At 37.9% G+C, this 12,897-nt stretch overlaps 1 protein-coding gene across 3 annotated transcripts in view; it reads right to left on the bottom strand.

Annotated features, from left to right (window-relative positions):
* Positions 1-2,213: 2,213 nt before the first annotated feature.
* The window catches only part of LOC101954857 (broad substrate specificity ATP-binding cassette transporter ABCG2), a 130,106-nt gene continuing 119,422 nt past the window's right edge, over positions 2,214-12,897 (bottom strand). For all 3 annotated transcript variants that reach the window (XM_040293097.2, XM_078021933.1, XM_005337521.5), the window contains 6 exons: positions 9,988-10,077; positions 8,635-8,759; positions 7,436-7,590; positions 5,247-5,336; positions 4,084-4,172; positions 2,214-2,426 (listed from right to left, as the gene is read on the bottom strand). In XM_040293097.2, coding sequence (XP_040149031.2) covers positions 2,279-2,426; positions 4,084-4,172; positions 5,247-5,336; positions 7,436-7,590; positions 8,635-8,759; positions 9,988-10,077 — 697 coding nt within the window. In that variant the 3' untranslated portion in view covers positions 2,214-2,278. The remainder of the gene's footprint in view (positions 2,427-4,083; positions 4,173-5,246; positions 5,337-7,435; positions 7,591-8,634; positions 8,760-9,987; positions 10,078-12,897) is intronic.

Below are 12,897 nucleotides of genomic sequence, written 5' to 3'. Positions count from 1 at the left end.
ATGAGTTCATTGAAATGATATTGGGAGACACCAATATGCTTGTTTCATGGTCCTGACCCTGCTAAAGGGCCCTATTGGTTTAATGTACAAGTTTAAAAACTTATAGGGACAGATAGTAAATAGTTTAGTCTTTGTAAGTGATAATGGTCTTTGTCCCAACTACTTTGCTACTGGTGATCAAAAACAGCCACAGACAATACAAAAACATTTCTATAAAGTTAGCACATCCTTTAGGATGTTTATCCCACAGACATAAGAGACAATCATTCTGTGATTGCATATTATCATTTTGCTGCCAAGTTGCTAGCTGGTCTGGTTTCCTGAGAAGTCAGGACCACAGAGGCAGCCCAGCTGCTGAAAGACCCATTGACTGCATCCATTCCTGTCACCTTGTCAATTCTGCTCTAATGACATGGGGCAAGCACTGGAATAAGCAAAAGACATCTCACAAATGAGTGATGCTACTTTTCAAACACATATAGATTCAGCATATGTTAATAAAATTCAAATGCAAGGGCTGGGGATGTAGCTCCATGGTAGAGTACTTGCCTAGCAAATGCAAGGCCCTGGGTTCAATCCCCAGCACCACAATAAATAAATGAATAAATAAATATTCAAATCCAAAGTTCAGGGTATACATACTTCCTCTTCAACATCTCTCCTAACTAACCACTTTTTTCTCACCTTTCTTATTCCCTCCCCCAGATACCAAGGAGGCTTTCACAGCAGCAGGCTTCCTTGATTGCCTGAGTAGCTAGAAAACAAACAGCAAATGGCATTGACTTGTAACTATAATTTTCTTTATTATAAATGGAATTAAGTGGTCCCTCTACTATAGATTAATTTTGACATTCAAAGAAATAAAAATTAAAAATATATACATATTCTTTTTTAATATATTTTTTAAAGAGTGAGAGAGTGAGAGAGAGGGAGAGAGAGAGAGAATTTTAATATCTATTTTTTAGTATTTGGCAGACACAACATCTTTGTTTGTATGTGGAGCTGAGGATCGAACCCGGGCCGTGCGTATGCCAGGTGAGCGCGCTACCACTTGAGCCACCTCCCCAGCCTCTATATACATATTCTTAAGTGAACATGTATAAAATAACATTTTATTTTCCCTTTTATAGAAAAGTAAAAACTCACACTTAAAAAACTGTCCCTTAATTTAAAAATGAAAAGTGATACATTTTGTGTTATGCATTTCTTGCCAAAATAAAAATTATGGCATTTCAATATGACCACAGTTACTGGGGCAGAGGGAGGTCTATATTCTGGTAATCTCCCAGTTCCCTTAATTTCCACAAGTATTCGCTTTTAGAAAGGGGAGCTAGATGCAATGTGACATCCTGAATTGGGTCACAGAACAATAAAAGAATATTAGTCAAAAACTGGTGAAATCTGAATAGAATGTACAGTTTGATCAACAATAAAATACCAACACTAATTTCTTAGCTTTGACTCGTATGGTTTAGTATATAAAATGTTAACATTAAGGGAATCTTGGCAAAGGACATGTGGGAACTTCCCACACTATCTTTGCAACTTTTCTATAATTCTAAAATTATTTTAAAATGAAGTTTATTAAAAGGTGGGAAACTTAAGTATGTACCTGTGTAGACTAGAACACAAAATTGAGATTGTTACAATTCCCCTAGAGAAGTATGAGTAAGTTCCACCAACATTTAATAAGCTTATTAAAGACTTTTTTTTATCATCATGGTTGGCAAGGTTTTCCAACATATTTTAGATTCCATACTTTTAATACAGTATTACTATACTTGTTATTTATTAGACATTGGAAGATCATAGATTCGTACATTATTATCAGAGGGCAGGCTGGGATATAGCTCAGTGGTAGAGTGCTGGCCTCCATTGTGCTAGTATTATCTCTCACACCACAAAGGCAAACAAACAAACACTGGAGGGGTATTCAACTACCTATTAACTTTAACCATGAGAGAATCAACACCAGAAATATTAATAACTGGTCAATAGTTTCTAGAATTCAATTCTTCATTCTCAGATCAATAATTTAGACTGCATTTCTTTCTCAAGGTTACCCTCTGATGAGATAAACTAATGTGTATTTTGTCAGTTTTTAAATGTATAATTCAATTTTTCACGATTCCTATGAATGTTTCTGTTACAAAATAATTATTGTTAAATGACAGCATGATGGCAAATTAACAGAAGACAACAACAACAAAAACTTCATTGTATACTTAAGGTGTTTCTTTTTAATGCGAGAGTAATTCACAGTAAAGTAAATGGGAATTTAAGAATATTTTTTAAGAAGTAACAATTTTAGGTAGGCAATCATGAGGAAGATAATCGTCATACAAGCCAAAGCCACATGGTTCTGCCACAAGCCCCAAGGCGAGAGATCAATGCCCTGATTTGTCAAGTATTCTTCACCAGTACACCTGAAATTCAACAGAAAACAATATAAAGTCATTCCTAAAATCTGTCAAATTTTATTCAGCATATTCTCTGCTCCTTATTGAGGCGTAGAGGCAACAAAATTGTTAATAATAATCCCTTCATGAATAATTGCTAACAGTCACTGAATGCTTACAATTTTGCTAGATACTATGCTAAGTAAGTTGTACCTAACAGTTCAGTTAATAGCTATTACAATCCCAAGAGTATATATATGATACACATTTAAAATAGGAAGGGAAGGAAGCTTAACAACCTTGGCCAAATTTACAGAGTCATGCTATGCACCAAGTCTCTAGCCTCCTCCGATTTATTCATTAACAAATCTAGGATGCTGCTCTCTTTGAAGGAAACTTTACCAAGTTAATCTTCCACTTACTTCTGATGGGCAACCCTTAGCTTAAACTAATGACACTTACAGCCCTTGCTAAGGTGATCACCAACAAGACAGCCAGCAAAAGAATACAGGCAAGAATGCTAAATCTAAGAACAAAGGGAGTAAAGGCTTCCAATCTGAGCAATATTTGGTCAACTGCTGCACCAAGACACTAGGGAGGAGTGTAGAAACCCAGCTATAGGACGTGACCAGGAGGCCCAGGAATCAGTCCTCAACCCTTAGGTAGCAACTGGAGCACAGCAGGATGGAACATTCCTGCCACAGGTTTGAAAATCAGCTGGTACTAAAAACACCTGGTGCAGCCACAGTTATTGCCAGCTGCCATTCTTGTGCACCTCTAAGAATTTATCATTCCAGAAACATCAGTGGCCTCTCTTGCTATAAGAGGAGTTTCCTTCCTCCTTTTGTGAAGATGAGCCTTATATGAGCATGAAGCCATCAATGGCTCCTCCTTATCAGGTCACATTCTTCCCAAGCACTCCATCCTGACCAGTATCCTGGCAATGAGTTTCTGTTACAAAGATGTCACACCCAGATCAAACAAAAAAAGAGTGGGCAGGGTAAAGAAAACCCTTCTTCACAGATTTTCCTTATTAGTACTCAAAATAGAAATGTGACCCATTACTAACAATTATTTGAACATTTAGAAGAGATTGAGGATATCAGTATTTTCTTTTCTCTCATTAATTCATGCATCAAAATCAAACCATTAACAACAGCCATAGAAAATATTATTCAAATTTTAAAACTAGGTCCTATAATTTTATTAAAACCTGATTTCTGTTTTAATGACACTATGCAAAAACAAACTTCCTTCTTCATACTATTTCTCCCCTGTTAGATCTTACTAGTGGCTGGGTTCACAGGTATCACATATAGTTCAAAGCTATAAGCCCTTGCTAAACTATCAAAGCAGCCCATTTCAAATGGTTCTGAAAAAAATTACAACAAAATCAAAATCAAAACTATTTAAAAAGTATCTTTTAAAATGGCCTAAACAAGCAAGCAACACACAGGAAATAGTATTCCATGTTAAATACAACTTTGACTGTTAGAAGAATATAGGAGTTATATAGCACGTTCACATATATTAGGGCACAATGATTACTTTATGAGTAAAAAAATTAAGCTCAGAAATGTTTGTTGACACTGAAATGACTCCTATCAGTTCTAAGCCCTGGGGCCTTTCTACACCACTCCATAGTACAATCAATCTCATGCTCTGACACTGCATGCATACTTACATTAAATTCTCAGTAGGATGGGTACTGATTTCCGTTTTATTTAATTCTGGACAGAAGTTTTGTCCCAAAAATTCATTATACTGCAAAGCCTACAATAGAAAGGGGAGTGGGGCAAGGTAATACTTGTAAATTTCAAAAGGTTTCCAAGGAATTATCACAACTATGTCTATTATGATTTGAATACAAGGTATCCCCCAAAACCTCCTGTGTTGGTAGTGGGAATATTCAGAAGTAAATGATTAAATTAGGAGACTTGAACCTAATCGGTCCATCCTAGTTTCAATGGGCTAAGGAGGTAGTAACCATGAGCAGGTGGAGCATGGTTGGTGGAGTTGGGTTGTTGGAGGTATGCTCTGGAAGGGTCGATCCTCCCCTACAGCACCTTCCTCTCTCTCCTTCCCTTTTCTCTGTCTCTCTGTCTCTCTCTCTCTCTCTCTCTCTGCTTCCTGACTTTGCCAAGAAGCTGAGCAGTTTTTCTCTGCTGGGCCTTTCTTCCATGATTGCTGCTTTACCTCATGACCAGAGGAATGGAATCAGCCATCTATAAACCTCTGAAACCATGAGCCCAAATAAACTTTCCCTCCTCTAATCTGCTCTTGATGGGTGTTTTGGTCACAGTAATGAAAAAGCTGACCAAAACAATGTTCTTAAATTTAATTCTACTGTTATTTCTAAAAACATACCAAGTCTCTCACACAGTACTTACCAAAGTGAAACAACTAAAGTTAGAAACCTGGTCGTGGTGTGTTAAGACACAGGTTATTTTGGAGCTAATTAGCTCCCTAAAACCAATATGGCTCTGAGTATTAAATAATCCTTGTTTTCCTTCTAACATAAACTGTGAATTCTAGTCTCTCATCTTCTCATTTATTTCCTTATCAAACTGAAACACAATATTTTTTTCACCAACTAGTCAATCTTTTCCCCAATCTTTCCCCTTTGAGATTTCTCCCCAACCTTCCATCTTCCTCAGACAATGGTGTGACTTGGGAAAATACCCAGTTGACTCCCTCACCTTTTGCTAAACAAGGCTAAAAGGAAACACTGATGTATTTTTCCTGAAAGACAGTTCCTAGATGGAAACTGTAGGGAAATGAGAGGGTCAGGCTTGATTCTGATTGTTCCCAGGTGGAAACCCACTCACGAAGATAAGGACAACGTACCGTATAGCCATATCTAGGAATGCTGAAGTACTGGAGCCATGAAAGCCAAGGTGCAATGGTTTTGAGATTTACCAAAAGACCTGAAAAAAGCTACAAAAAGCAAAACTGAAGGGTCAGAACAGGTCCAAAAGTTTCATGAAAAATTCTAAACAGAATCCTCTTCAAGAACTCTACAACCTTCTAAACATTCTTCTAGGACTAATTCTTTCTTGAAATTCTTTCCACTACTTTAAGCACTTACTCATCGTCCTCCTTTGCATGTGTATACCTCTGCATAACTGTGGCAGTTCACGTTTAATGGAAATACAATAAACCTATAGTTTATATTATATATTCCACTTATTTGGAAAATCCTTGTCAAGACTAGATTCTAATCTTTCTCTGTAACTGTAAGGGAAGATTAAAAAGTACAGTAACCTCTTGGCATCCACATACAGATACCAAAATCTGGAGATGCTCATGTCCCTTAATTGCATATAACTCATGCACCTCCTTTATACTTTATACACACCCTGTACTTATTTAAAGTCAACTCCAGATTATTTATAATACCTAATACAACATAATGCCATGTAAATAACTACTGTATTCTTTAGGGAAAATCACAAGAAAAAAGTCTGTACATATTTAGTATAGATGCAATTTTTTAATATATGTATTTTCTACCTGCAGTTGGCTGAATCTTTAAATGCAGAACTCATGGACACGAAGAAAGAAGTGTGCTTATTATTTTAATGAAGCCACCACTATGTGTTCACCCTAATAAATCTTGAAATCTAAGAACATAATCCAGAACAATCCTGAGCATCAGATGCCCCCCTCTATACCCACACAATAAGATTCATTATTTACGAGGATTTGCAGTGTATGTCCATGAGTTTAGGAATAATTGGGGATTCTGAATCCAGGCTTAAGATAACCCAATACCTAAAACTGATAAAAAGTATAATATAGTGAAGTACATCGGAAAACATGGTCAATACCTCCACTTAAAGTGACCAGAAAGCAATGGAGACGCCAGGAAGGACTGCTTGAGACACACCAGGGACAGCTACAAGGTCCATGTAACACTTGTCCTAACTGATACTAGATACACTGAGATGTGCAGAACAATGACAATGTTGTCATGTGCCTTTGGATATTTACTCTTGGACGTACCATGTGCTACACTGGTACATTGTAGATACCATAACCCACATTGGTAGTTTCCAAATTCAGAAAGGAAGAACTAAATTCTAGGAAGAGTCTGAGCTAATTGCGTCATATTTAAAGATACGTACTCCAACTCTAACAGAAAGTAATATTAACATTTTTATTAATAAGCTAAGCAGTCCTTGATGTCTGAAAAGGAAAAAAAAGATGACTGGTTCCATTAATCCATTGAGTCTATGTGAGTGTAAAACTTAGGGACATGTAAGATTAGGAATATTAGCCATCAAGAAAAAAAAACAGAAATAAATTGATATAAGAGATTCTCAGAATCCCAGAAAGGGCTTCAAAATACAAGAGGGGCCCCAGTAAGACTCCCCCAGCCACACAGAGCTTGCTTTGATCTGGATTTGCTCTACGCCTCACAGAGCTTTGCTTTGATCTGGATCAAAAGGCAGTGAATGCAACCAAACTCTGCTGTGGGTAAACAGCTGGCAGTTCTCTAACACCAGCATTAAAGGCTGGCAGATAACCTGTCATCTTTTATGAGGGAACCAGCCAATCATTGTTCTGGTTTTCTTTTAAAGTTCTTGTTTATCAAGGTTTCTAAAATAGCAACAGAATTGTCTTTTAAAAGCACATCAGAGGGCCAGAGTTGTGGCTCAGTGGTAGAGCGCTTGCATAGCATGTGTGAGGCACTGAGTTGGATCCCTGACACCACATAAAAATAAACAAATAAAATAAAGGTATTGTGTCCATCCACAACTAAAAAATAACTTTAAAAAAAAAGCACATTAGAATGGAGATGTTAACTAAGTTACTTTAGGACAGTAGCAAAAAAAAAAAAAAAAAAAAAAAAAAAGGCAGAAAAGGGCCAGAAGGAAAGCCAGTAATACAAACTATATTTCAACATATGGCTTCATGAAAGTTTCTGAGTCCCACATACAGAATCCTCAAAGCAGGTTTTACAGGACAGGTGAAGGGGCAGGAAGGAGCAAGGGGGACAATTCCCTCTCCTGAGAGGCTCTGTTCACACTCACCATCATAAACACAAAGCATATGGTCATGAGAAGCGTAGCCACAGATGCCACGCTCTGACCGGCTGCGATGGCAAGACCCATAGAACTGGCCGAATAAGCCACCATCATAAGGGTTAACATCATGATGAAGAAAGCGTCTGCCTGTGGTTTCAATCCTGAAAGAAAATAAGGGGTCATTGAGGCTGCCTACGCTACCGTGTAGCTGGGGTGGTTCATTGTGCAAACAGACTCTAACATCAGAGCAAAAAAAGTTATATATGATTCAATTTTATTCTTTTCCCTCCATGTAAAGTGCATAAAGTTATCATACAGATTGTTTTTTTACATTTACTACATAACACTATCCCATATAACTAATACCTGTGCTCCCTTATGCATAATTATGAGCAATTTCTGAGTTGCTGAATTAAACAAGTATAGGCAGCACAACTGGCCAAATTCTCCTGCCTTCTCCTGTCACAGGAAACTCATCAAGAGCACACTCTCATACCCACATTACTCACTGTCGGCTACAACTGCATTACTGAAGAAGCCAGGATCAGGATTCATGACCTCAAAGTGGTTTTTATATCTAGGGGAGGGGAGGTGTCTCTATAACCTGACTCCCCCTCAACAAATCACCACATGGCTCTGTGATTAAGAACAGGACTAATTTTGGATTCTGAAACTATTTTATAAACTATTATGAGGTAATGCTCTGGGTCATGCAGTCTGAAGATTTTGGAACAGCCATAAGAACACCTACTAGGAACCTGGGGGTCTAAACTCCATGACCAACTCTTTACAACACATCTGCTATGTGTAAAACGGAAGGGTTACACTTAAATGATGGTTTTATTGTATAGCACTTTGTCTAAAATACATATTTCTGGTGTGTGTATATGTGCCTATTAGTGAAATATATGGGAGTTCTGATGCAATGAATCTGGTGCAAAGTGTGAGCATAATGTAAAATGAATGTCTGTATCTATCTAACAAGTATTTTTATTAAATCATTAAACCCCCAAAGTCACCATTCTCCTCTGATTAGAGAATGGGTGGGGGAGAATATATATGTATATTTTAATATTTTTTATCTGTATCTAGATCACTCTATATATTTCTACAAAAAGATACAGATAGTAATAAAATATATGAAGATAAATTGGTTTCATCTACATCCAAGACTGAAAACACACCCTTTTTGTCTTGTTACTTACCTATCATGAAGTACAGTATACAAGTAAATATGACACTTGGCAAAAGCCTCATGGGTAATAAATCAGAAAGCAATTTTCCAAAGAAGTAAGATGACACTCTGTAGTATCCACTGATGTATTCGTGTCTACAGAACAGAAAAAAACACCACACATCCCAGATTAGTCTGAGAAGGCACAGCCCAGATGAGATGCTGCTGTGCAGACTCCTGCTGCCATCAGATCTGCACTGCAGCTGCCCACAGGCTCCAGGCTGACTCCCCACGCCCTTCTCCTCCTCAGGTGCAGCCTCCCTGGAGAATCAGCCCCCCAAGGCTCTTGCTGGGACCCTCTCATGACATCACCCCTCCAGCTGCCCACTCTGGCCCACATCACCCCTCCAGGGACACAGTGTGCTTCTCCTCACTCTCCTCAGAGACTCTCTGAGGCTGGCTCTGCCTGAACAGCAGCACTTGAGGGGCTAATCTCAGTGTAACAGGGGCTTTTCTTCTCCCCATTTCTGAGTGTGAAGAACGTGACATTGATAGTCTCCAAGGCCCCAATGCTACAGCAGATCCCTAAACTCTACTTCTGCTACTCTCATGTTAAGAAAAAAAAAAAAAAAAAAGCTTCTTTCAATGATCCCATCTCCACTTGTAGTCCGGTCATCTACTAAGTCCTCATCTTTCTTCCTGTTGACATGTTTCCCCATAATTCCAAACTCTTCCACTGGGGTCTTTATCCCTTCCCTCTCTGACGATTCCTCTCCTTGGCATATCAATATGAGCAAATCTCTTCCATCTTTGGAAAACAGAGACAAACCCAGTCTGCTCTTTACTGCAAGGCTGCCCTTTGGCTCTCTCCACTCCTCCATTCACTGGGGGACTACCCTTGGTCACATTCTTTGTCAGCTTTACCTCCTACCTCTAATTTGCTGCTTAACCTACCTCTTAATCTCTACCAAAGCCTCTCAAACTTTTCTTGCAAGGGTTACTATAACCTACTATTTTGTTAAAAAATAAAAATTAGTTTTCAGTTTCCTTTGTTGCTTGCTTTCTCTGGACCACTGGGATTTGCTGACCATAACCTAAGCCTAAAATTACCTTTTCCCTTGCTAGCAGGCCCCGCACACTTGATTTTTTGTTTCACCTCTGACTGCTTTTTCTCAGTTAATATTAGTAATCCCCAATCATATTTCAAAAGTTCATGTTATACACTATAAATGTATATAATTTATATTTTGTCAATTTAAAGAAATAAGTAAAAGAGAAGAAAACCACTCATAATCCTGAGGATCGCATCTTTGGCTCAATTCCAGATATGATCAATTTGACCAACAGCCACCAAGGCCCCTTCCCTGAATAGAGACCAACTCACATAAAGAGCTTCTTCTCCACCACAAAGAGCTCCACGGCCGACACGCTGCTGAAACACTGGTTGGTCGTCAGGAAGAAGAGCACCCCTGCTCTGCCAGGACAGAATGGAACAAAAGCACTCTTGGTTGGTTTTCTATCCACAGAAGTCCTCCCACAAATGATACAACATTAAACAGATTTTAAGAAGGAAAAAAGAAACAAGAATCGTTCTGGTTAAAACAAAGAAGGAAGCATGACCCCATGAGGCCCCTTGAGGTCTCTCTGTCTCCGTATTCGAGCATATTCTGAAATTCACATTCTTAAGCTGCTGTCTACTGAACTGGGTTCCCCTTAAATTCCTAGGTTGAAGCCGGAACCTCCAGCGTGCTGATGCTTAGAGATGGGACCTTCAGGAAGTAACAGGGCTTAGATGAGGTCATGAGTGGAGCCCCATGATGGAATTCATGCTCTCATAAGAGGAAGAAGCACCAGACAGTTTTTTCTCTGCCCCGAGAGAGGGTGCAGAGTGAAGGTGGCCATCTGCAAGCCAAGAAAGCACCCTCACAACAGCCTGACCTGCTGCAACAGACCCCAGACTTTAGAATTCCAGACTCTAGAATGGAGAGAAAATAAATGTGTGTTATTTAAGCCACCGAGTCTGTGGTATTTTGAAATGGCAGCCCAAGCTAATATATGTCATAAAAATATTATCACCTTCAATTTAACCAACTAAAATGCCAATTGTTGTATTCATATTGTATAAACAGAGAAACAGTAATCTGAATAAAAAAACTAAACAGGTTAAAAGATTCAATCAACCACTTTGGTTCTGAAATTGAATAAAGAAGAAGTTAAGACATGTAGAAGGAAAATGAGAGACAGTGGAGGGAACCTGTACTCAGACACTCACCTTATAAATGAGACTTAATGCTTATTTCCCAGTAAAATAACTGAGGTTTAAAAAGCAAATGCTCAGCTGTTAGGGTCTGTAAACAAGTCAAGATGGCGCCTGGCATTTTGCCAGAGGGAGTGGTTTGTGAAGTAATGCCATCGAGCCATTAAGTGTAGGAGATTCCTTATTGGTTGACTGCTGTATCTAGTTTATGTAAATTAAGATAAGCTGTGTGTAATGTATATATACACCTCCTGTCCTACAATAAACGGCTCCCACTCCTGTTTATCAATCTACACAAGTTGCTCGTCACCCCCCGGTTATTTTGCTGCAGCCGGACTGTGGCACTCAGCTAACTTACATTTCAGTGAAAACATGGGTTTTATGAGAGCACACCAACATCTTTCAAAAAAAAAAGGCACAGGCTTCCCTTTGTAACAGAACAATTTAATTGACATGGAGGATGTTAGTTGAAACAGAAAAAGAGATGATGTGCTGCAACATTTAAGTGACAGAAAAACAAAAGAACACACCAGTGAACAGCTCCAACTAACTTAAAGGAAAAATAAGAATCCCTAGACAATTCTTTTTAAGACCTATAGAATGAAGCACTGAGCATACAGGCCGTTTTAAATGTAAATGTTTGTACAAAATTAAAATGAATGGAAAACATCCAGGCCTAGTAGAGAAGTAGCTAATAACTTACCATCAGGAATAAACTTAATATAAAGTAAAAACCTAATTTCAGAAACATGGGACATAGCAATGATTCAGTTCAATTTATCATCTTACATCTAATAATAAAGTAATGTTCATGGTTCTGCAAAAATCAGACAGGGAAATTCCTTCTAAATCAAAAGATGACTTCTTTAATACTGAGTACATTTTTATTATTAAACAATTTAATGTATTCTAATTCTTTTCATGGTGGTAAGCCACATCTGTCTCATATATATAATTTTTTTATAGTGAAAACATTTAAAATTTTATTTTCAGGAATTTCAAAATATACATTACTACTTACTATACTTACCACACTGTGAAATGTTATCTCAAAGGGAAAAAAAAAGGTATTCTTCCTGTCCGAGACTTTGCACCCTATGACCATCATCTTCTCACTCCTCTAATCTGTGGCAACTACCATTCTACTCTCTGCTTCTGGTTGTTTTAAACTCTACATATGAGTGAGCACATGTGGCTTTTGTCTCTTTTTATCTGAATTATTTTACTTAGCACAAAGTTCTCCAATTCCATCAACACCATCACAAATGACAACATTTCTTTTTTACGGTTGAACAGTATTCCACTGTGTACCCACATTTTTCTTATCCATTCATCTGCTAATGGACTCTGATTCCTTACTTTGGTTATTGTGAATAGCCCTACAATGAACACAGGAGTGCAGATATTTCTTCAGCAAACTGATTTCAAATACTTTGCATAAATACCCAGAAGTGAGATTAGTGAATCTAATACATTTTTTAAATACCTTTTTCCTAATTCATCTAGTTATCACCACAACTCTATAAGGCTATTAAGTCAAAGGAGCTCACACACTACACAGGATTCAAACCCAGTGTCTCAGTTACACAGGTTATAGAAAGTGTAATGATAGTACTTGACCACAAAAAAAGAGAACTAAACTCTTGGCCTCCCTAGCAATTTCAACTGATGAAACACTGATATTTATCCCTGAAGAAAGCTCTAACAACCTGGTTCCAGAGATGACATTGAGACTCCCGACCCACCCAACTGCACCTAATCAAAAGAATTAATCACTGATCAGTCATCCCAGGAGGGATTAGATAAACTACACACATAGGCCACTTTCAATTAGTCCAAATTCTTATAAAAAATGGTAGCAATTTTGAGTCAAAAAAATACGAATTAATATAATTTCTCCAGAAGACACCTGGAGAAAAAGCTAAAGTTCTTCTTTATTTCTTTGGATCTTTTTACCAAGACCATTAATGTCTAGCTTTCCAGTTCATCTTTATAATTCCAATTAAGTACAGGTTTGTAAACAATTTTTCCAAACAC

Source organism: Ictidomys tridecemlineatus, chromosome 9 (assembly GCF_052094955.1).
Source record: "Ictidomys tridecemlineatus isolate mIctTri1 chromosome 9, mIctTri1.hap1, whole genome shotgun sequence".
Taxonomy (NCBI): domain Eukaryota; kingdom Metazoa; phylum Chordata; class Mammalia; order Rodentia; family Sciuridae; genus Ictidomys; species Ictidomys tridecemlineatus.
The sequence above is the reverse complement of the archived record's forward strand: the minus strand, read 5'-3'. Positions and strand labels throughout refer to the sequence as shown.